Below are 26,078 nucleotides of genomic sequence, written 5' to 3' on the forward strand. Positions count from 1 at the left end.
ATATATACACACACACACACACACACACACACACATAGTGCCAGTGTTATCTACAGCACAGTATTTTTGCTATACTGGGATAATTAAAAAAGTAGAGGGCACAAGGAGGTTGCTTTTCGGCATACCATTTGGGTCACTTGATTTTTTTTAATGTCACTTCTATATTCATAAATATTCAGAAATAATTTAACGTGGAAAACCTATGAAAGCAGTTCAGTCAGTATTCAGGTTATGGTGTTCTTGTACATTACATCTATTACTGAATAACTCAGTCTTTTAGCTACAAGAGCAGGAATGAAATTGCCATTCTCTAATCACTCGCTCAAATTACTTCAATTTCAAATGGGCAGAGAAAAACAGGCAACTAAAAACAATTTACTTTTCGGGAAACTTTCCTAGAAGTGATTAGCACAAATGAGCCATGGGATTATCTACTTCCTCTCTACGTTGCTTTCTGGAAGGTATTATTGCATTTGATTGGACCATTAACATTAAAACTCCAACTGCGGCATCAATAAAGTTCATATCTTGTCTTTGTAAATTTCAAGAGTCGCCACAAAATTATTCATGTTGGCCTCATTACCTTGAATTTTTGCTCATAGTTGCTCAATGGTATTCATCGGTCCCCGGGGAGAGTACAAAGGCTAAAGTGCTAGAGTTGTATGAGCAAGTGATTTGTACTTTGGTTTATAAGGCACAGGGGTATCTATCCACAAACACCGGAGACTACAGAGATATCACCACTTGGAACCTAGGGCCTTATCACCTAGAGATTGTTTGCCAATGCCACATGCAAGATAGAGATTACGGATAAAGGATAGCCAGGCTTATTTTCCAATATCCTACTCAAACTCTGCCCCATGGCGGGAGTTTGCTTTTGGATAATTTGCAACAAGGATAACGATACTATTTTCCCTTCACTTTTGGGAAATCTTTATGGAACACCCCCTGCAACATTAGCATCATGGGCTATAATAGAAGCCACGAGCTGCAGAGCGGGTGCTCATTTTAAATACGGTTCTTAAATAGTTTTACATTATCCCACCGTCATACAGCGAAGGCAAGAAAGAGAAAATAAGCATTCAAGAGACAGTGTATTATCCGTAAGTACTCGCTCTGCGCTTCCTGACAGATGTTCTGAATACGAGCCGTCTGTCACAGACTTTACCTCAAATGTTTCTGCATTTATTGAACCTAGCAGGTGCAACAGACAATCAAACTTTAGTTCTCGCTGCCAGCATGGATAAGGATTATCCTTTACCATCTCGAATTCAGGAAGTTGATAAAAGTGGCTGCCACTATTCAGATGATTCAGTCATGCTCAGCTCACCTCAGAGATAGCTGGTCCTTCATGTTTGGAAAATGCGTTTTTGTGAAATCCATTTTCCCATTAAAACTGCAGAATTGGAAAGATTAAGACAGACGCCACTGTAGATGTATCTGGGTTTAATTAGGTCAGTATTTATTCATATCTTGCAATCTGTGTCAGCATCAAAGGAAATTAGACTTTTACATTGGTGAGGCTGTCCTTCGACGAACATGTTTAGTGATTACACGTATTTAGTGGTGGTTTAGAGGAGTTTATGGAAATATCACTAAAGGTTACTTTTGAAGGCTTCAACAGCAAAACCTATTCTCTTATCTTGCAGAATAAACTCTTGCACAATGGTTGGACAATAAAGGAAAGGTTCATGGCATAGTCCACTGGGAGAACCTATCTTATCTATGTGTCAGTCAGTAAAAATCTGAGACAACAATGTTTATTACAACATCAACTACCATGGAAGATTCCCAAAGCAAACTCCTCTCCTTGTGCTGAGCTGCATACTTGCACCACTTCAACACTAAATACCAGAATGGTCTCTGATCAATGCATTTTATTAATGCTTCAAAAGAATCAGGTCATTTATTTTCTCCAGTCAAGGCATAGGGCTCCAAAATTTGCTTATGGCAGTGCCAAATGGAATGATCATGCTAATGACTGCAGCAGCAAGAAGAACTGAATGTATGAAGAAAACAACTTCTCTGAACTTGACTTTATCCAAAGACCTTCCTGTGAACTGAAATATGAAAGAAATACTTGCTTAAAAAAATTAACAGTTTGCAAGATCGCCACAATTGTCAATTTTCTTGTTTTGCTAGAGGTGCTACCATAACTAGGAGGCTGATCAAATAGGCAAATGGAACTCAGAAAAAAGTTGGATTTCAGTCGTAATGACAGTTTACAGCTGTTTTATGTGTGTACTCTTGCTTATTTATTTATACGGTCGAATTGCAACCTACAACAGCATCTATACAGATATTTCATATGAAAAGCCACATTAAGAGAACATGCTACCTTTGTGTTGATGAAAACAATTTCCAGTAAATAAAAGCCTGCAGAGAAAAGGTAATGAGATACTGTAAACACAGAAACAGACACCAGGGTACACTAAACATAGACGTAGGGCATGGTTTCAGGTTGTGAGGAACTTTGTATAGAGATTGTGGGCAGCTGGAATTTCCAATACAGGTGGCAATTTCCACAAGGAATTGAATTGCTGCAATTGTCAGTTAGACCCCTTGGAATGAGGAATACATTTGCAGACTCTGCATTATCCTTATTCACGAAATTTGGAATTCTATGCAGAAATCCATCCAGTAATGCAGACATGTACCACCTATGTTGAGCAGATGGTAAGTGTCTTAGAAGTAAGGGTGAGGAAGCAGGGGGGGGGGGCGGAGGGGAGGGAAGGGGAAATGTTGGCTGTGGGTAGAGGGAAGAGCATTACATGCCCCCCCCTTATGTTTGTCTAAGGGCCAGGTGGGAGCTGAAGAACAGGACTGAGGTGCAATGCAACCCTTTCTCAAGACAATATTACTGGCTGGAACTTCCTGTCGGTAAAACCTGGTCCGGGGTTCCCACACCATGAACACCAGGCTACAAGAACATCAGCCCACTAAAAATTATGTTCAGAGAAATTCCACTTTACACAACTGGTAGCCACAGAAGGCTAGACGGAATAAATAGATTTCCATGTTGTTTGAAAGGTGAATCATACCGGTGCTAACCCATCTAATGTAAAGGAATTTCAAAGCCACTGATTTGCAAATGAAACCGTGTGCATGGACACACTGCTTTTGGGCAATTAGGGATACCCAAACATAGAATGCTGTGACTTCTTGTATCTCCGCGTCCAAAAGTGGTTTCAACTTTGCCAGCCATATACTTGCAATTTATGCCGCAGTCCGTAAAAGAAATACAAAGGTAACAAGGAAGCTGGCTCCAAAAGAAAAGGCGAGATGTGATCAAGCTTACGAGTGCTGTGAACTGTAAGACAGCTCGGAAAGGAGAGGGCGAGAAAGCAGTGCGACCTTGTAGAAGTGTATACCCCCGCAGATCTTCTAGACCACTGCTCCAAAGTCAGTGGCAGGATGGAAAGGTGTATTCCTTTTCAGGAGATGCAGGTATAAAGGGCAAGCAGACACTAACCTATTGTAATGGGAATGGAAGTTCAGATAAAGTCTACAGAGAAAAGCAGGGTTTCCAAACAGTAGAAAAGAGAAAAGGATAGATACCCATATAGAATAGGAGGAAAGCCAAGAAACAGCTAGAGGATGACATTAACAGAAAGTTATAAAGAAGGATTTAGTTTCAGAAAGGAGCCAGACATCCGGCCTTTCATAGTGCTGGGACATTCTTGTAGAGCTAAATGTTGATGAGAGAATACTTTATTGGAGTTGAATGCGAGCTCATACAGGTGGAAACAGAAGTCCACCCTTAGAAGCCCCAGGTACTCCATATAAATGTTAATCAAGACTGGCCCAAGGACTGCTCCCCCAGTAGACACTAAGGCCCACATGCATCAATATCGGCTTTTGCGAGTTCTAAATTGCGAAAAATAACGATTCGCAATTTAGAAATCGCAAAAGCCTATGCATGAATATTTGTGCTTTTTTTTGCAATTCGGTAAAAATCGCTATTTTTACCGAATTGCATAAAAAATGCAAATTTTCAATTGCGAATTCTCAATTCCCATTCATTCCTATGGGCCAAAATGCCCATAGGAATGAATGGGAATTGCGAATTCGCAATTTGAAATCGAAATTCATCAATGCATTTCAAGGGTGGAGAGTGAGGTGCAAATGACCCCCCCCCTGCACCCATGAAATGTACTTTTCAGTATAAGTTACATACACACATGTCCTAACTTAACAGTTTAAAAAATGCATTTTTGTGCATATTTGAACAATTTCGCAAATTACCACGAGGTTGAACTTCGTGGTAATTTGCACTTCCAATTTGTAAAATCGCACATTTTTAAGAAATGATGCATAGCATTTTAGAAATAGCACAATTGTGATTTCTTATGTGCTATCGCAATTTTAGAATTTGCAAATAGCATGATGCATCCCAAACAGCACTTTTGCATTCGCAAACGGCCGATTTTAAGGAATCGCACCGTTTGCGACTCCAAAAATGCTTGATGCATGTGGGCCTATAACCCATGAGGTTTGGCCAGGACCCAGAGCCCAAGGTTTCCTTGCTGGATAAAATGAGTCCCAACAGAAAGGAGAAAGAAAAGAAAAGAGTCTGACACGAGTTGTGGAGGTGGCTCATGGTCAGCTGTATCAAAGGCTGCCAACAGTACCAGGTGACATGAAAGTGCAGTCACAGTGAAAAGCCAGCAGCAGAAACCAGACTGATGGGCCCAAACAAGGTGAATGGACGCAAGGTCAGCGTGCAGTTGGAGAGGTGTGCACTGTTCAAAGAGCTTGCCAATGAATGGGAATCATGGATTGGTGATTGACCGGTAATTGGCCCGAGCATTCAGATGCAGATTTTGCGGTTTTTGTAAAGTAGGAACTTCACCTTCAAGAAGAAAGCATTAAAGAGACAGAGAATACAGATGGCATGAGGTTTGCATTTAAGCAGTGTAAAATGTAGGGGGATCATGAGCACATAATGTAGGTTCCATGAGAGACAGGATGGAATTAAAGTACTCAGTAGCTAGGGGTGGAAACTCGTACCACTCTCTGGAGGAGTGAGAGCGTATCCAAAGGACGTTCATGATTCTACAAGAAACACCTTAGCTTAGACATAGGCCATTGGGGTGGTGCCGATTAATTACCAATCAAAAATCTCAGCATAACGCATTTTGAAGTAAAAATAAATTTTGTTTCTGGACGTAAGTGTCTAGATCCCTATGTGACATTTCACACAGGGGAAAAAAACCAAAAGTATTTGCCAAAATTTCACAAAATCATCTCCCCATGCAAAATATTAATTTGCGCCTGATGTTACAGCCAGATTTAGAGACTTTTTTCAAAGTATATAAAAGGGTAGATCTGAATAGGATACCTGTTATTATATACATCTAGAAGTGGTGTGTTATTGGTCTGGCAATCAGTGGGAGAAGATTTTCTTTGCAAGTCTTAGGGTCAAATATAACTCAGGTGGTAGTGATTAGGATTGGGCAAAATTAAATGAAACTCACTTATTTCGCGTATTTTTGAGAATTTTGTGTTATGTTTCTTATACTAAATTATGTAATTTCTGGTAATTTTGCACAGCTCATGTAAAAAAATAAGCACACACCGCACAATTCACGGTAAAAATGTACAACAACCACAAAGGAAAAACATATTTTATTGGTGGTGGGCTTGTTTAAATGGATGCATTTCATGCTAAAGTACAGCCCAAAATGATGTATCAGCATTTTCCATAATGAGGTTATAGTGACTGGAAAGTCCTCTGCATGGTAATGGATGTGCACTCCTACCCAGAGTGCCCCAACTGTACTGTTTTCTGGATCCCTAATGTTTGTCGGCATTGGCAAATACGGAACATGCATGTGCACCAGGACATAGGCCTGTCTCACCTACTGCAGTCTTGTTTGACAGGGAGGGGGAGCCCAAAGCCCTACTCCCAGCCGTTAAAGGTTGCTGCCTTTGGTATCGCTTCACCAGGAGCTAAGCAGCACAGGCACGGTGGTGGTAGCATACCGTATAGTGATCATACGGAGTAGTAATCAGTAAAAGTGAACAGGTCATTTTAGGTCTACAGGCTCAATCACTTTTAACGTTCTGCTGCTGTGTGCTTAACTCACCCTTAGCCTACATCCACTTGGTGTGTAGTGCTGTGCAGTGCGTGTGTGATGTATATGTGCTTGGTGTATAGGTGCCTGTGAATGGTACAATACAGGCTAGTGAAGTACTGTGGAGTGTGTGTATGTTATATGCATGTGCTGGGTATATGTGTGCCTGTGAGAGATGAAGGATGTAGGGCTGTGCAGTGCGTGTATGGTATATATTGTGGCATTCCACACAGGAGAAAAAAATATTTTCAAAACAGTTACAAAATCATCTCTTTTTGCAAGATATTTATTTGCGCCTGATGTTACAGCCTGATTTAGAGAATTATTCTTAGAAATGGAAAGGGGAGATCTGAATAGGGCACCCGTTGTTACTATATACATCTAAGAGAACAGATGAGCAAGTGGTCTGGTCAGTGGTCTGGCAATTCATGGGAGACGCTTTCCTATGTAAGTCATTAGATCAAATACAACTCAGGTGGTGGTGAATTTTAAATTACGCTGGCTTGGTTCATGTAATTTTGCACAGCCCAGTTCATGGTAAATATTTACCAAAATTGACTTCATTCGCTGTAATGCATGGTAAAAATGTATTTATCATGAATTATAGTTAATTTATATGCAGGTGCTGGGTGTATGTGTGCCTGTGAGTGGTAGAATACATTAAGGATGTAGTACAGTGCGTGTTTGCTGTACACATGAGCTGGCTGTATGTGTGCCTGTGACTAGTTCAGTTCATGGCTGACTATGGTTTCCATTTTGCGTGACCCAGGGCTGCATGGTGAAACACGAGGAGGAGGTAGAAGAAGACTCTCAGACAGATCTGTGTATTGCTGTAATACTGTAAGCTGGGTAGGGCAAACTGGAGAGGGAGCCAGGCTCACCCAGCATAATTCAAAAGGTGCTCTTTGATTCAGGGAGAGGTCATAAGGAAGGGGCCAGGGTACATCTCAGACAGGAGATGGAGCTAAAAAGAGAATCACATAGGGTAGGGCTAAGGCCCTGGGCTGACCCTGTAATACACATCACTGTAGTTGATAACCAGGTGTGAAGCTTAGTCACTCCCCTGACATGTGTTATGGGGCCATTAGCTCTCGAGTCGCTCCTCCTGCGTCAGACTGCTTTCTGGAGGAAGAGGGAGCACAAGAGTAGGCACTTCAAAAGAAAGCAGACCCACAACATTAAAATCAAAGACACAGACTCTAAACATATATATTTTATGGTATTTGTGGAGCGCATACACTCATCCCAGAGGGATATCACAGTGCTGAGACTGCCATACAATAAATCAGCCAATACACAGGGGAAAGATCAGATTAATAGATCGAGGTCCAGTTATCTGGAAAAAGCCATTTCCTACCTTTTTTCCTGAATCGTATATAGTCATCAGTAAAGCGAATATCCAAGAGAAGAGGATTCCATTGGGCTGCAGTCTGTTAAGTAAAAGAGCGGCCTCCGGCTCCAACTTTCCTTATACGTTTGGTTGGCCAAGGCTAGGTTGCTAGGGCAACCTTGGATAGGAGAATCACAGGACTAAACTCATAAAAGACCCTATAATCATGGCAGAGAAGCTTAAATGTTGCTCTTTCCTATGGGCATCCAGTGCAAGGTTTTTAGGCAGTCAGAGGCAGAGCTTTATCTATCTTTGTTGCAGATGATTTTCGCAGCCGCGTTTTGTATCACCTGCAAACGGGTGATGAGATAGTCAGCCAGCTCCATAAATAGGGCATTTCCGTAATCACATTTTGGTGTCTGGGAATGTACTATAAGAAGGGGAAATTGAGACAAAAAAATTGTCAACTGTCAAGCAGCTGGTCGGGCTGTATGAGGAGCAGAAGCTCTGCAAGATTACTGCCTGTTACCAGGACTGGGGGCTAAGACCTGCTACTCTTCCAGATGGGAGAGGGGACATCACCTAGGGAATCCAAGACCACTGCCTCTAGAGCACCAGCGCCTCCCTGCTTGCAAAGACCAGTGTGCCCTGTGAGGGGAAGGACAGCAGTGGGGTATCCTGTTGAGTGGATTCCCTAAGCAAGATGTGAGGGTCAGGCTGCACTGATTGGGTCGTTGCACTTGAGCAGGGAAAGACGATGATCCTCGTATGCCACCATGAAGTAAGCTGTGATCATTGCTGCGACGAACAGGTCATCACCCGTATGCAGTGAGAAACTGGTGACCCCATACGCCAGCAGGGGCCGCCATGAAGAGATTGCCATACTGAAGGAGCTGTAGCGATGTGGAAAACTGGAGACTCTGTACAGTAAGAGGTGCCTTTGCAGAGAATGCTGTGCAGAGTGCCAGGAGGGGTTGCAGTGAAGAAATCGGCTGAGCTGATCTGGTCGGAACCCATCTGTAGTAGAAGGACAGAGACCCTGTATGCCAGAGGGGGCTACTGGAACCAAGCTAGAACTGTGACCTGATCGGAATCATCACCAGAGGGGAGAGGCCACAGTGGTGGCGCCTAAGGGCCTGCATCAGGACTGTCGCATCCCCCCCACCAACCAACCAATCGAGGGATCAAAGAACTTATAGAGTTTGGAGGAGTCAAGGAGAACCTCCAGTCGCTGTGGATGCAGGACTGAGGGTGAGACACTTGTGGTATGCTGGGTGCAGGCAGCTTTGGGCCATGTGCAAAGAATTTAGCGAAGCCAGCCACGGCAGCTCCAGTACCCTCGAAGGAGGCACACACAGGGACTGTAATCGATCTGATCCTGCAGGTGCGGGTAAGGCGGATTTCAGGCCAGTTGGCAGCAGGGGAACTTGCTAGGCAGACAACTCTTCGCCCCTTGAACACTTCTGACTTTTATACAGACCTGAGCAAGTGTGCTTCACCTTTAATGGCGCCTACAGAGAATGGGGAATAGCTACTTGGAGAGAGTGGAACACATGGAACCTCATACGAAACACTAGAGCCCTGACCTCAGAGGACTGTGGAAATTGTTTGTGCATGTCATATTTCCCTTTCTGGTAGTGACTTTTTTTTTCATAAAAGCTAGTTTTTGACTGGACAATCATTTATTGCAGCTGCGTGTATTTTGAGACGTGAGCCTGTGATTACCAGCCTGTATCTACCTCCTCTCCGCACTCCCGAGAAGTCTTGGACTGCTCGACCTGAGCAACACTGAGAGCCAAGTGCTGAAGGTGTACATGACCCAGTTGCTCCGGATCCATAGTAGGCTGGGCCCCTCGACATCAGGAGTAAAATGCCTCATCCCCCACGTTTGGGCCCCATAGTTCCTGCTTGCCCCATGGCCCTCGGAACATGGTTCTGACATGCGCGAAAGCAAATTAAGTCAATTTTGCACAGCCCCTGTTGTGATCAAAGCCTCTAACCATCTGAAGCTGTTGAGGACTTGCAGTTTACCTTTGCTCCCAGCCCAGCATCTTTCATATAGGTTCTTGTAAGCTAATATGCAAGAAAAGAGAAAAATCGCAAAAATCTAAACACTTTGGGGGAAAATACTCCAAAAAGTTTAGGAGAACTAATGTCTGAGTTTACGGGTTTAAGTAGGGGTGGGGTAAAATTCAGCTCCACCTGCGGAGTTCATGAAGTTTTGCCCACTCCGTTGGGTGATCCGAAAAACTGTGGGAAGTAACGCGGACCAGAGTTTTTTCTCTCGTACATCTCGCCAACTTTAAGTTGCCGAGTGCTTGTGAGAAAAAAATTGGGCGCTAGACCTCCTTCTGACAAGATTGCTCTATGTGGGTGGTCGTAGCAGGTCGCGACCGCTCGCGTTGAGAAATATGCAGCTCGTGTTGAGGAAGTTGCCACTTGAGAAGAATGTCTACTTGAGCGGTAGAAAGCCGCAGCACCCTCTGGCGCAATCAGTAGTGCCATTCGTGCTGATTTTACAGTGCGAGGCAAACTCCTGGTGCTAAAAATCAGTGCGACTTAACAGACTCCACCATGGCCTAGTTTTGCCATCTGTGAGGGAGCTTAGTGGGGAGAGAGAGAAGTCCTTTAAGAATGCAGTGACCAATGGTAGTGTCAACTTAATCATGGTGTCCCATTAACAGACCTCAGCTTTGGATGGTCCATCTGTAAAAGGAGTGAATGAAGTTCAACATTTATGTCCATATCCATTTAGTCCCTTTACTGAAGGAGATGGCAAGAGTGGTCATGACTGAATTGGGAGATATGCTTCAGAGTTGTAGCAGGCGTTCTACTTAAATTGAACCACCAACCTGTTGCACATAGTCCATCAATTCCTTTTGAAGCTTACCGGAGTTGAACATGAAGAATTAAGCATCCTTAATGCCGAATCAAACAGCTCATCCATCCCCTTTCTCTTTACACATTCTTTCCTTCTGACAAAAACAGTGACTGACATGAAACAGTACATTGCTGTGTATACAAAGAAGAAGCAAGCAAAGATGGCCCTGCACTCAAAACAACAAGTATGTTATTAGTAAAGGCAATTAATGTCCAAAGTCCAACATAAAAATGTGAAATTATATCTTCCCAAATGAAAGAGCTCTAGTCTACGTTTTGATTGTAGAGAACAATTCCTTTTACCCTTTTATTTCATATAAAATTTCTTTAAAAACACAGAACGCTATGGACAAGACTGCCGACGCGTTTCACCCCCCTTGGGACTTCTTCAGAGCTTGATAAGTAAGAGACATATATCATATGCTCTTTAAGGTATAGTCCTTACATGAATAAACAAAATAATGGTGAAACAAGTAAATGGGAAATGTATCTCCCAAGAGTTTGTAGTAGAGTCAGGTTCAAAAGACAAATAAGAAGCACTGAAGGAAACTTAAAGACACAGTGAGGTAGCCCATGGCATGACCTCTCAGTAAAGAAACAAGCACACTCACCTGAATTGACAGCCACCGAACCTTTGCCATTTTTCACATCCACAACCCAGAGTGCCTCTTTCCCACCAGGGCCATCTTTTACTTTGAAGGCGAAGATACCACCAATCTTCTTAACATACTGCTCTCCTTCCTGAAACAGAAATAATTACCCAATGATTATATCTGATGATGGCTCCGCTGAGAATCTGACTAACTACTGTTTTCCATTGATCAGGGTGAGCATGGCACATGTGGCTGCCCTTTTATGAAGCGCTCGGTGAAACCTGGGTAATTCTAACACCCAGCATGACCCCAGCAATGGATTCGGCTCAGCTAATTAAGCAGTCATATCTTTAATTAGCAGCGCCTAAATCAGAGTTCCTGGGTACTGTATTGTAAACCTCGAGCACAACTCTAGACATTTAGCACAATACTGGGTATCAACAGACTCCCTCTGACCTTGCACCCTATACCCAAAACTCTGGCCCACTCAAAACTTTAATACAAACACTTTGTAGAGTTCTCTTGGAAGGTTGAGGCAACTTCATCTAAGATTAGACATTGGCAATCATATTCTCCTCCACGGAAACATAGAACTATAATGGCAACAGTAGTGGGAAGCACTTGCCAAATAATTTCACTCCTTGAGAATACTTCTTTTAGTTTATTCTTATTATTACGGTGATTTGAGATGCTGGCAAGTCTTGCATACCATAGTGGTTCTCAGGCGCGGCTGCTCCCGGTAAGCAGCAGCAGGGAGGGGGGAAGAGTGGGGATTTAAAAAAAAAAAAAAAAAACACTTACCTTCAGCTGGCCTGCTAGCCGGCCGGCTGCTACTTCTCCTGCGTCCTCTTCCTGGCTTCTTCTCTGCAAAGGAAGCAGGAAGCACCTGGCTCCCAGCCTCCTACTAGCCAATCGCAACACTGCATTGCAGCGGTGTGATTGGTCTGAGCGCCGTGGATCAGCGCTCAGCCAGAGAATGGAAGGCTGGACATTTTCTCCATGAAGGCTGTAATTAAGGCTGGGCATGTTCAATAGCGTCCGCATGTAGAACAAGCAAAGTGTGCATGAATGTTTGGCCAGCCCAACATTCATGCTCACTTACATAGTGCCCACCACTCCTCCCCCTGCTCTGAGAGCACTGAAGTGCTGCAGCAGGAAAAATAAAATGATAATAATCTAGAATTTTCATGATATTTTTCCTTTTATTCCTCTGCGTAAAGCAGTGCTGCAAACTCCCACACAACTGCGCACTGTCGGCTCAAAAGGAATCTATAAGAAACAAACTACTGTAGTAAACAGTAGCGACGAATAAAATAAGTGACAATGATGAGGGCACTATTGAAAACAACAGAATATTTGCTTGTTGGAATCGGTGCATAATTGATAAAAAAAAAATAATATTAACAGCTTTCTTGACATGGCTTTTGGAAAATAAAGGAGAGAGGCTGCTAGCAATGGTAGACATGATGTTTCCTGCAGGAAGCAACAATGAGGACATCAGTTCTAATGTAAAGTTACAATTCACCATGACATCGAGCAGCACCTCCTCCATTCTGCAAGGGAAGCCAGGCCCAGCACTACGAAAGGGCACCAAGCACAAATATAACTTCCTTCTAAGCAGGTGTTTCACAAATGACCCGGTTTCTACACTGAAATCTACTTGTTTTTACATAAATTGTGAAAAGTTTAAACTTAGCGGGCACAGCAGATGGGAATTTCATTCATGCCTGCAGTCACTCTCCACAGAATTACTCAAGATAAACCTGTCCTCGCGCTCATATCACATAATTGACCTCGTGTTTCTCCACTGGTTGTGACTTACAAGTAGAAAGTTCGTTTTTTCAACTATGGCACAGATAAAGTTAACATGTGACAATGCGAAGAGAACAAAGTTCAGACAGTTCACCAGGCAACTTATGAAACTAACTAGAAAATACGGTAGTCGCGTGCACAGGCTGACTCCGGAGATCTACACACAGATCTTCCTTTTTACTTCACCACCATGATTTTAACATACTATTGCCTATCCCAAATCACCCCATGATTTTAACATACAATATTGCCTTTCCCGAATCAATCACTGGATTAATATAATGAAGTCGTAAACCACATTGAGCACCACCTTTTGAAATAAAAGAAGAACACAATTATGGCAGGGGTATATGCAAAAACCTGTGGCAGACGTATGTAGGTGTAGTTAAATAGTAAGCCTGAGCGTAGTTTGCAGAGTTTTGCTACGTGGAATACCGTGAAGTTACAAAAAACCTCCGCGAAGTTCCACGAGTGGCAAAGTGCAGTGCGAACTTCAATTTGTGCTGGTATTTCTGTCGCTCGTGAACTTACCGTTCGCGATTGTGAACTTACCATTCGCGAGCGGGGATAAAACTCCACTGCACATCGCGAAGCGGAGTTTTCTGCAAGCTCCGCGGAGTGCAGAAAACTCCACAAACTTTGCGAACGGAACAAAGTTCACCGCCCAGGCCTATTAAATAGTGCACATTACATCACCATGTAAGAAAGGACGGTCGGCAAAGAGTTTAAAACTGCACCTTAGGTGGGTTAGTGCGGAACGCCGCAAGGTACAAACGCCTGAACTAGAAGCAAGTTTCTAGAATCAGTTGTATTCCTTGAACAGTGCTACAACAGCCATCTTGCTATAGCGCTTGGGTTGCAGACCTTCCGATAAACTCTGCAAGACAAATCTGACAGCATCGAAGAATAGAGGAAGGGGTTTATTAGCGCTAGTGTTGTGCTTCTCGTCGTGCACAAGGTGCAGCGGTAAGAGGCTCTGACCCATGTAAGATGCCTGCTCCCTAAATCCTGAAATCCACCTCCTCAGTCATCCAGCCCAAAACCATTCACGGGTAAAAGCAGTCGCATTTCTGTTGCCTCTAGAGACGTCCATGCATGTACAAACTTGAAGTTGTACTGTAGGATTCAGAACTTTCCAAGGTTGTGCTTCAACTTTGCTCAATATCACACCTTAAAATAAGCTGAAAACAGTGGAGAGTGAGCATGAATCGGGATGCTATATCGCCTGCAAGGCCGTGTGTCACTAAAGGAAAGAAACAGGATGGCCCATCTGAACATGGTTTTATATGTCCTTCTGAAGAAGTGGAGCCCCACGCAATACTCCACGCAAGTCCTCATCAGAAAGCCCTGATGCAGTATCTTCAAGATGCATCTATTCCAATACATTCACTTATTCCATCAATCAGAAACATAAATCGTCAAAATGTCCAGGGACCTTGAAGGCATGACAAATGATAACCTTCAGTGACTTCAGGCATTTGTCCTTCAAGATTACAGTCTTCCGGTTTTGATGCTGCTTGTCATTTCTTCAGCTTTTGAAAGTCCTTGCTATTTTTCCACTTATTTCACTTGAAAAGGATGGCTGCCGAAGGGATTCACTGACCATCTCTTCCTTTCTCTCCAATGTGAACTCATCTATCAGAAGCATTTACCTCAAAATTCTGGAAAAGCGATTTAAAGCTTGGTACCAATAGAAAACTGCAAATTTCCGCTAACTGCGGAGGAGAATTCATTGGTGGAGAGTACAGTGAAAGGAAATTTCACCAGTGACATATCCTTCAAAATTAGCGCTTCCTACAGAATCAAAGGTTTTTTTCATTATCACCCAAATCTTAATTAGGCTCTCTGTTTCTAACTAAGTGCTCCATTGGAATCAAACGGCATATGCTTAACTTGCTTACACGCCCACGAGGCATTAAAAGTGTTGCTGGCAACTAAGCAAACTACATTTATTATCACCACATGATCTAACTTATAAGGCACAAAGACCGAACATTCATTCAGATCCGCTGACCATGCTCTCATTTTTGTGAAAACTATGCTGCCTTTTTATAAAAAAAACAGGGCCATCTGCCTTTAGTTGCCAGACGCCTCCCTGTTTCAGCTGTTACAAGTTGCTGGCTCAATTTCAGTTTCACGTGATCAACTACTTAAGCCCCCCTAAGACCTTTCCAAACTTGGAGAGTATCCCATATGGGCCTTTTGGTTCCCATGCCTTATTGTAATGTACTACGGAGTGTACTTGCATGACTATAGCACTTAATACCCATTATGAGACCCCAAAGAGCACTATCTAACAGAGTGCATGCTAACAGGAGGGAGTGTGTGGCTGAAAGGATATTGTATTACAATGTAGCCTACGTGTGAAATGCTTTGGTGTTGTGTATGAATGACTGATATGCTGCCCTCATCTGGTCTTGGGCTGCAGCCCTTACTAGCACATTAGCGGGAAAAAGTGAGAGATAGAGCACACACGTTCACATCAGTCGGGTTGGGAGAAATAATCTGCAGGCTCCTCATTTAAAATTCTGGTGACAGGGAAAAGCCACTAAAACATGTCCTGTGCAGGATATAGAAATCAAACTAATTGCACTCTACAGCACTCGAGAGACAGCAGAGGCATGCACATGGATAGGCTATTTTAGATTCAATACAAGCCGCTATTGTAAAGAAACAGTTTGCAATGCTTCAAAGTGTCCAAGTGGAGGGACAGATAACAGATTCCTTAGTGTATTAGATATATGTCCTCATGGTCATGAATATGGTTGATTTAGGGGTGTAATATATATCCACATCCCATTGTTTGTCCCAATTGTGTGCTCTGATTATATAAATATTGTACCCGTTACAGGCAGCTGAAATAAATGCCTCAATCAAGACAAACAGTAGAAACGCAAGTTTGAGGCTGCCAAGGGGTCTTCTTGGAGATGCCCAGAGGCACCGGTAGAACAGACTGCATAAGCAAAAGCACACTGTGCTTTTTGACTGTTGACGGCACTGTCAGACCAGCGGTGCACAGCATAGGACGCTAATGCAAATGAATGTTTGACAGTTTTTTTTAATGAGAAATAGTGCAGCTGAGCTCAGGACAGTAGACATACTTTGGAAATGTACAAGAACATTTTCAAAATAGAAGGAAAGTCAGCCTAATTACTGAAAATTCATTGCCTGATTAGAACTGTAGTGGAAAAGACCGTCTATATGCAGAATTAGGAGAAAGGCCTGTGGCTATTTAAATGTCCTGCGTGGCTACTGCTTACACTACTTCAAGCAGTCAGAACAAGTGCTGGCTCTTCTTCACTTTCACTATGTTTCAGATCCCGCTAAAGAGGTAGGATAGACGCGGCGGCTCGCCTTGTTCTAATGCTCCCCAGGAGATCCTCTTCCAGGAATGCCCTAGCGGCCTTGCACTGGCTCCCGGTGAGGGAAAGAATCCTCTTTAACCCCTTCCAGGCTGATGGCGAGCTCAGCTCGTCATGAGCGTAACCTGCCGTGCGCTCATGACGAGCTGAGCTCGTCATGTAACGCGGTAATTTTAAAATTGCCGCGTACAGCGGGAAAAGCCGCCTCATTGATGCGGTTAAGGCCCTGTGCGTCAGTCAGCGTATCCTGCAGGGTAAGGGACCTAGCTATCTACATAGTTTAATGTCATCTTGCATTCCTTTTAGGACCCTGCAGTCACGGGGGACGGGGCAGGTTAAAATTCCAGGAATCAAAAGAGCAAGAATGGGTCGCAGGTCTTTTCGCTATATAGCCGCTAAGCACTGGAACACCCTCCCCCAAGCTCTCCGAACGGAACCACCAGAAAACTCCTTCCGGGAAAAACTAAAAACATGGCTCTTTCAGATATAGGGCACACATCACACGGAGATTTGCCGCTACAGAGAGGTCTGAGTAGCCTGCAGCGCGGGGACACACTAGCTAGTGTAACCAAGCGCTTTACACGCTCATTTATTATTATTATTATTATTATTATGTGCTCATTGCTAGAGTATTGCCCACTCCTTAAGTCGTGGTCTAGGGAATAATGTGCAAAGGATGTAGTTCCGCTGACAGTAGCCTACAGAGGACTCTACTCACTGTGATGTATTTACTATGGGTACTGTATCGATCTCCCTATTTCTGACCCTTGTCTGGTTAATAATTAACTAGCAGCCATTCAACTGCACAGAAACCCGTTATCTGATTAGCCAAACAACGGCACAGAAGCCCGTTATCTGATTAGGTCATAGCGCATGCCATCTCATTAGGCAAGCACTATTTCTCCAGCCCCCTAATAGGCATACGGTGTTCTCAAAACAAATCAAACCTACCACGACCTGGGAAATCCCCACAGCCATTGTTTTGATTTAACCGAGAACTTCAGTAAAGAATGTGCGAACGATCAGTTCGTATGACATCCTTATTGACGTATTTATGTCCATCCTTACGTCAATCTCGGCACCTTTCAGGTATAAATAATACCGACATTGCCTTAAGCAAACACACAAGGTGGTGACAAGATTGGAGCAGCGAGACTTGCCGAGGAGCCCAGCTGACAGCGAAGCCCACAGACGCTGCCCCTCCTTTCTGACGCGCTGAGAGAGAGACGCTGCCTTTTCTCCTGCCGAGAAATCCAGCTCCGGCGCTTCCAAGCCGCCCTCGCAGGCAGCTGGAATATCAAGCTCTGAGATAGAGATACCAACCCTCCAGCCTTCTAAATCCCAGGTACTGAACTGAATAACCCTTTGTAGAGAATTCTTGAAGCAGACTCTTGGCAAAATAAACTTAACTTAAACTGCTACTTATCTACTCCCGCCCACGTATTAGGCTTAGGTCAGGTACATTGGGGTAGGCGTAGTTAGAAGCACCAGTTGAGTACGATTAGTCAATGTATATATGTATGTATCTATTTTATCCATTTTAAGTATCATATGGCTAAGAAACCATATCAATGCTTTTACAGTATTATTTTATAATTCTGTTATTACTGTATGCACTTTTCTTAACTATAAGTATTGCAATAATAGCGATTCATTTCTCTTGTATGAGAAAAGAGACTGATCAATAAATAACATCTTTTTATTGAACACGCCCGTCTCTTCCTTTTCTCTACAATCTGGTGAAACTAAGAATGCACTGAACTGACTGAGTAAAATAAGTTGTCTTTTGTTTTCACACGACTCTAGAGATACACTCTTGATTAGGGGAGAGCAAAGTTGTCATGTTCTATGGTTGTCAGAAACTAAATCCCTTCTTGTCTATCCAGGGAGGTTAAACTCCTCCTTGTCTATTCGAGAAAGTTTCTAGTGAACTCTGAGCTAGCTGGCAAACATTAAACTTTAAGTCTAATATCGACAGTAGAAGACCTAGTTAACCTCTGTCCTACGTCTATACTATTGAAGATATTATTCCAATGCGCAGAGCCTTTGGGGATAATAGGAACTACACTACATCACCTGCGACTGCCTCTTTGTTATTTTTCCTAAATCACAAGGATTTACAAAATCACAATTCAATTATATCTATTTTATTCATAGTTCTTCAGTATTCTAGCAGTATTGAAAACCTGAAAATGCCAGTTACTAAACCCTCAACAGCCACCAAGACCATTTCTTCATTACTTAGTTGCCAGAAACGGAACCTAGATGGCAAGAACAAACACCGATTATGATAACCCATTGTTTCTTCGCACTTTGGCTTCCGGGAGCATTTGTTGTTCGCACATTTCAATACAAAGAGCTCACAAAAGGTGTTCAAAGACAACTAAATAGTACAGGTCATTGCTCGCAGAGCTATGAAAGCTCCTGCCAGAACTATGGAGACTTGAAGCTGCGACTGCAGAGTGCACACAGATGTGCAAAGTGAAAACCAGAAAGCATTGGCAAAGCCAACAGGTCTGATTTCACAAGCCAATGTGTGCAAACTTAGGCATGCACAAATGCTGCCTGCAGTTGTTAGCATATTGAAGCCAAACCTATTGCCTTTGCCAATGTTTGCTTTTCCTAAAGCTAGGGCGCTGAAGATCCACAAATGTAATTTTGATGCACATTAGTTAGAAGATGGTAAAGGCATCGATGTGTAAAAGATGGTTAGTCATCAACAGCGGACGTGCTTGCCTGGCTAACAAGTGAAGTGCTCTTCAGCTCTCTCGCATGTCTCATGCACTCATGCAACCACCCTTCTGATACCACTCACTGTTCCTGAATTTATTGAAGACTGAGCTTATCATGGGCTTGACATGCAAAGAGCCTGGTTAGGAGTTCATGTGTTATTTATCGCCCCTGAAAAATAACTATACCACAGGGAATAATTAGCGGATTCTGGTGTTAACACACACACAAATACACACCATATAGTAAATACCATATGTTTTCCCCTGTTAAAGTTTAGTAGGTTTGAACTGCCGAAATTTAACATGGGTTGAGTTTTTTTAATGCATCCAATAGATATTGGATGTGTTAATTACCTTCAAAGTCATTATTCCAACCCATGAGTAAACAGGGGTTAAAACTTGGGTCGGAATACTACACGCAACTCTTAATTAAGGCCAGAGACTCCACCATCTCTGGGTGGCTGAAGGAGGAGTGCTCGAGTGACCCAGACAATATTTCACACTGAAACATAACTGAAGCCGGTCAATATTGCATTAACCAGAGTGCACGGTTTATAGGGTACTATCTATTTGCATTTCAAATGATTGTCAATGCTCAATGTCAATAAATAGCTCGAAGATAAACAGCAGTTAGGTGGGCTGAAAATAATATATATATGTACCTCGTGCAGCTTCTTTTCAATTTCCTTGAAGACAAGGTTCGCTTTAAAATCATGGACTTCAACCGCGGCACTGACGGGAACAGCTTGGATGTGCCTGGATCTGAAAGGAAAGGAGAAGATTTGAACAATCAGTCCCTTAACAAAATGAGCAAGTACATGCTTTAGTAATGGAGTGCACCTGCTTCTCCAGTTCTACCTGTGCATGTGCTGTTAGTTGTATTTTTAGGTCTGTCGGTGGCCAAGACCTGATTTTTCTCAAATCATATAAGGATGCTTTCTATTAAGGCCTTCAATCAGCACTTTTCAGTCACTGGTCTGTTGAGTGATTCGCATTTCCCTTCCACCTACTACAGCATACAGAATGGGCTCAGAGGGTCAGCCCACTTCAACCATTGATTAACATCACTGGTAGTGAGACTCTCTGCTCTTTCACAAGGAGTACATACACAGAAAAACAAGTTAGCTTCAGTTCCTGGTACTACTCCCGCAGTGTGTGCTTTTGAAAACAAAAGAACATTATATGCTTTTAGACTACTTTTTGTATTGCCAGAGGCCCATCAGCTCCCGCAACAATAAAGGTTTACAGAAACCAAGATATAATGAAATAAGCACTGATTAAAAACGAAAAGCTTATTTAAAACTCGAGATGACGTTCTCTTACCAAAAAGTAGGATAAAACTGCTTTGCAGCTACCATTGCATGCAATTGAGTTTTACATTTCGAGGACAAAAGAACATCTACAATGACGCCTCCTGGGATGTGGGTCGCCACAAGTAAGTCTTTGCTTTTTCTGCCAGCAGTACTTGGCATTCTGGAACTTTTAGTTTTACTTCCCGCATTACAAGTTTGGTGTTAAATGTCCCAGCACGCTAAGTAGAGTTGGCCATAAAAAGCCACCAGGTCTGTTTAGGTAAAAAAAAACTAAACAATGATTGAGAAAAAAAAGCAGAAAAAAACAGAATGTAATCATCTGGACTCTTTACAAAGCAGGCAACGTTCACTAACGGGTCCCTGTCACTTTTTCAAATTTTTCTAAAGAGTAAATTTTTTATAAAAGTGCATTAACCCTTAGAATTATTTTAAAACCAGTTGCTTAATCAGGGGAGAACACTGCAAATGGATATTTTCTCCAAGCAGCTTTTTATACATGCTCTTCGATTGACCACTATCCTGTCGGGCATTGTGAGGACTTTGAAAGCTTCTGTGTGGGCCCTGTCCTTCCCTGCCGAGTCCCTCCAAATTTTTACACATCTCAAGTGGCCTTGAAACAAGACTGACGAGGTCCAAATTAGAGCAAAGTAATGCTAAAAAAAAAAAAAATAGGGAGTCTGATCTTCTCTTTCTTGATGTGGGTATTTTGAAAGGTTTGCAATGTCTCCCTCCTGAGAACAACCCAGGAGCACGCACTGTGAAAGCGCGATGGCAAGGGACTGGAAATTGGCATTCGCGGGAAAATGATCATTCTTGATTTTCTCTTATACCATTCCATCTATTGATCTGTGATTTCCTATAGCGCTACTTTAGCTTAAGAGTAATAGATATGCTTTACAAATACCCAGTGAACTATAACGAAAGGAGATATTTCTTGATAAGGGCGAAAGCAGCACAAAGGGCTCAACAGGAAGAGTGGGGGATTGCCTGGAGAGGTTAGCTTATGTAGCTTCTTGAAGGCGAGCAGATCAGGCTGGGTTCTGAGTGACATGGAAGGGAGTTCCAGATACTGGTAAACTAGTGCGCCACTTGTGTGCAATCCTTGTGGGTCAGTGCCAGTACATTGGAAAGTTCATCCCAGAGGACATGTTCGGGCTGCACAGAATGGCACATACTGCCTGAGGGCAGCGGCATCTAGAGAAGTCTGAACCCTGGATCCCCATATTGGTGCCAAGGGGGCAAAGGGAGCCTCCCTCACCCTCAAGGGTCAGCTGCATAAGGTAGGAGAGTGAAGAGGAGGGGGCCCTCTGGATGCACACCGAACTGTACGCTGGATACATTAGTCCACTTAAATATCGGACCAGTGATAACGTTACCTTGACTGCAGGCTTTTAGAAACCATTCACTATCATGTTCTTGAAGTAATGTGATATTACAGTATTATGAGTTGACGTCATTTACTGCACATACAAGGTAGAGAGCAAGTGCTCGACCACACGATTTGCGTTGGAAAGTAACTCCTACAGCAACACGACGGGTTTGCGTAGCTTCTGAGACGCACAACCCGTGTTGTCAAATCTCGGCCCCTATGAGTTAAAACCAGCATATTTTTATGACACGGCAGGAACACTTTATTATTTATTTATAGGTTTTATATAGCGCTAGCTAGACCCGAGGGTATCAGAGCGCTTTACATGATCAAAGAACAACGTATAATCAGGTAATTTACCAGAAGATGCAAGGCATACTAGATCAATAGAAACACACAATAATAAACAAAGTAAATCGTTAGGCAATGAGCATGAATTAAACATAATGGCAATAAGAAAAGAGTAAGATCAAGGGAAAGAAACACCTACTAAACAGCAGAAACAAAATAACTGACTATAACAGAGCGCACAGTACTATAAAGAGAGATAATTAACAATGTTCAGAATGCTTAGGTGTTAAAGTATTTGTTGAGGAGGAGGAGTTTCAGGTCCCTTTTGAAGCGAGAGAAGGAGGGGTTGCATCGTAGTTCTCTAGGTAAAGAGTTCAATATGCTGGGTGCATATGGAACTATAAATCCTGTGCATGCTACTGACTTTAATACTACACTTTCTTGACTGCACTCCAGTATAGAACAGTTCTTACCTACTTCATGTACCTTCACCCAGAACACAAACGAACACCTAGGTGGCATTTTATTCCAGCCAGAAGTTTCTAGACAGATTGCACTGCATTCTGCTGCTGGTCTCTGCAAAGAAACCTTGGCTCCTGGCTGCTACTACCCTTTACTCTAGATCGCCAACGCGCTGCCCAGCCATCTCAAGGGACTATGGCACACACCCACGTTAGCAATGTTCTTTTGGGTAAACTTTCCTCTAAAACCAGTTTCTCATCCTTGCCTCTTCAGGATCTGCCACGGGCTGCGAGCATGAGTTACAGCTCTGTCGTCCATACAGTAGAAGTCTACTCCCCGCCTTCAGGCTCACTGCGTCTCAGAGCCAAGCAGACATAGTGGTGAGCCCAGCGGAAACTACTTCTTTTATCCCACGTTTCTGTTCCCTATTGACACTAACAAAAGAGTAGAACTTACCCTTCGGTTTTTTTCAAGGGCGTAATGTAAACTGCTGCAAGGCAGCCCCCACCCAAACTTCTTTGTAAAGTATCTATACCAGTTGGAGCATGCTTTTATTAAAAAAGGCCAATGCCAATCCATCTATCTATCCAAATCAATTCCCCCTACTATACCTTTGCTGCCTTGCCCAGTAACAACTTTGAAGAAGCGTGTCAACAGACATCGTGGAACAGCACAAGATTCTAGACCTGGCACAATCAGGCTTCTGTCCTGCCCTTGGGACAGCAACCGTCCTAGTCTCCATCCCTGATGAACTCTCCCTGTCAGCAGACAACAGACGTCGGGCGTCTTGATGTTACTCAATTTGTCTGCACCACTCGACATGATATCTCATGACTTTCTGTTGTCAAGGTTGGCTAAGTCGGGTATTCAGGGCCTACCTCTTGCATGGTACAGGTCATATTTGTAGAGCAGGATCCAAGTTGTTCGTCTTCTGCCTTTCTGCTCTGAATTCAAGGCATTGGCTATTGGGAATGCCCAGACTTCGGCAACAAGTTTCGCTCTCTAACGTATAAATCTGCCTGCTAGCTTAGCTTGTATGGTCTTAAGGGGTTAAATTGATTAACTGTCCTTCTGCATTACCTGGCGCCAGGGCACCTTAGTTTAGTTCATATGCCGAAATTATAATAACTGGGAATTGCAGGTCGGAGCTCAAATCCCAAGTGTCCTAGTTTCATAGAGAGCTGCTGGACAGTAATGAGAGCATTTCTTACACATCAAAGCTAATAAGATAGATGATCTACTACATCTTGGACTGCCATCTGACACTAGATGTCGTTCTGAGTGGGTTGTTAAACGGAATGCACCGATTTTACCATTAAAAGTTGTAACCACTGGCAACCAAGTTTCTTTGATGTATTTATTTGTATATAATAAGCGGCTTGTTATGCATCACTCCTCAGATGCACTGCACCATTTCCCTTTTTAGGTCTCGGCTACAAGCGCGCGAAGCGCGTTCTAGCCAGAGAACTATAGTGATCGTTTCAGCCAACAAAGGGAGACAAAAGCTGTGCACGCGCGCAGCATTGTCAATGGGAGAGGGAGTGACAAGAGCTGGCCACGCGCGCATAGGATTTGGTAGCGCGCGTGAGTCAGTCTCCATTTTAGTTAGACAGCCGCGCGGCTGGTAAGTTTAGTTTTCGCTACTTCCTTGTCTGTAAACAGCCGTGCGGCTGGTAAGTTTAGTTTTTTTGTCGCTTTTCGCTACTTCCTTGTTAATCAGGTTTTTGCCCGAGGAATTATTTTTAAGAAGCTGTGTCTAGATCAATCGTCCAGAACAGAATTTCGCAACGTAGCGGGACTGGCAGAGGGACTGGCAGAGGGGCTGGCTAGGGACTGGCAGGGCTGTGCCCGGCACTCCATGTGGAAACAGTGACGTGTGTGTGGGGGACAGGAGGGTGAAGGGTGGTGGGAATCTCTCCTGAACTCATCCCATGTGCAGTTCAGACGCAGGCAGACAAGTGAAGAGACCTGACGTACCCAGCGGGCTTGCACAGGACTCGGGCCTCCCCACACCTGGTCCCGGCACCACTCTGACGCTATCTGTTTTCCTTGGCAGACGAACAAGAAGGGAAGCGCGGGAATGGACGAGGGAAAGCACACGCAGGTTTTGCGGAAAGTGGCCTTGGCGGGAATGCTGATGGCCGTTCTCCTGGCTCAAGGTATGTTGTGGGGTGAACGTGTTCCTAAAGTGCAAAACGGCCACTGGGCCAAAAGGACTCAAGCCCCCAACCCTCGCATCCCTGGCCCGGGCAGCTGCAGCTTCGACGACGCACACAGCTCTTCAGCTGTTGTGTGCTCGGGCAGCAGTGACCAGGGGGCCTCAGTGCCCCTCCTCCCCCCCCACCCAAAAGTATTCACTGCTTAAAACAAGAAGGGAAACTGAGTGCAACGGGGACTGGTCAGGAATGTGTCTCAAAAGGACAAAATATGCTACAACTATCATGTCAGCCTTTCAGCTTCATAAATTAAATATAAATGCAAGTTGAAGAAATCTGTGGGAAATGCGTGATTTTATTCCACGAGAGATCATTGGGTTAATGCTGTCACTGCCGATGTCTGTATATAGGACGAGACAGTCATACAACTGATCCTGGTTGGTGCAGAGGGGTATAGTGTCATCTATTTGTAGCGCTACGAAATCCTCAGCCTGAGACTGAAAGCACTGTAAATATGCAGGTCGTTATTGTAATATTCAGTTACACACAGCGTAAGCTAGGCAGCTACATAATAAACAGAGATATTTGGGTTTGATGTGCAAAGTCATTTTGGGGTTCCAAAGTTTGGGATTCGCAAAATGACAGTTTGTGACTACTAAATGGCTTTTTTTATTGTGATTCGGTAAGAGGTTGTTTATATTGCAAAATGGACTCAGGAAAACATAACAAATCAGTGATCAGAAGAGGCGTGTTTATGGCATCCATTCTAAATAGTGATTCCTTATAAAATGTATCAATGCTTTTCAACCGAAATCCAGCTGCACATCTTTGAAAAGTTACAGATTCCTGAGTTGGGGTGTTTACATATTTGCAATTGTGAATGTAAAAGTTTGTTGGGGAGTAGGTAGTGGTTCAGAGGACTATTGTAACTCTTAAACAAGTCGAAAAAAGAAACTTTTCTTATTTATATCCAGTCCCATTTTCTTTAAGAAACAAGCACTGCCAAAGCCAATTGGTGTTCACGTCTGCGGAATCTGTCGGTTTTGTTAGTGTATTTTAGACTTGTTACACAGCGGCGCTGCATGTACAGCATGGCTTAAAGTTAACAAAAAAGTGCTATAACATGGTCAATGCAGTGTGCGTCATAGTGTTTTTGAAAAAATATTTCAACTATCTTGTGTGTGGGCTTGGAATTTACTTAGACAGAACTCCCTGGCAAACCTATTACAGTAGCTTCGTCCACACACCACAATCTTTTAGTAATCCCTGGTTGCCATAAAATGGACCACAGTAGTCACAGTACTTCAAGGACAACAGCAGGACTGGAATGGCATCTTTTTTGGAAGCATGCGGTGTGTATGGCCATGATTGGCATAAATCACCTATTGAGGACAATGGAAATACTTCATATACTATCCACATGTATATCCCAAACTGCATTTGGGTATTGTATGTAAGCCTTGCCAGAACAGTGTTCCCCATTAACCCCTAAACCCACTCACATTTAAAAGAATCATTTGCAAAGCCAATAGGTCATGGTCGAGAGCTAAAACAAGAAAGATTAATGTATTCATACCACAGAATAGGTTTTGTTTGCCATGTCATGCATGCATTAGTACTTTCAGACATTAGTGAGGACAACTACCATCTAGTTATTTCACCTCTTATTTTGCTAAAAGGGCATCGCACTTCATTATCATT

The 26,078-nt window shown here is 43.3% G+C and overlaps 1 protein-coding gene across 1 annotated transcript in view; it reads right to left on the bottom strand.

Moving 5' to 3' along the window:
* Nucleotides 1-26,078, bottom strand: part of SCP2 (sterol carrier protein 2) — a 336,550-nt gene that overhangs the window by 22,906 nt on the left and 287,566 nt on the right. The window contains exons 13-14 of the mRNA XM_078670520.1: nt 19,449-19,548; nt 10,899-11,028 (exon numbers count right to left, since the gene is read on the bottom strand). Of these exons, the coding sequence (XP_078526646.1) occupies nt 10,899-11,028; nt 19,449-19,548 (230 nt within the window). The remainder of the gene's footprint in view (nt 1-10,898; nt 11,029-19,448; nt 19,549-26,078) is intronic.

Source organism: Lissotriton helveticus, chromosome 1_2 (assembly GCF_964261635.1).
Source record: "Lissotriton helveticus chromosome 1_2, aLisHel1.1, whole genome shotgun sequence".
NCBI lineage: Eukaryota > Metazoa > Chordata > Amphibia > Caudata > Salamandridae > Lissotriton > Lissotriton helveticus.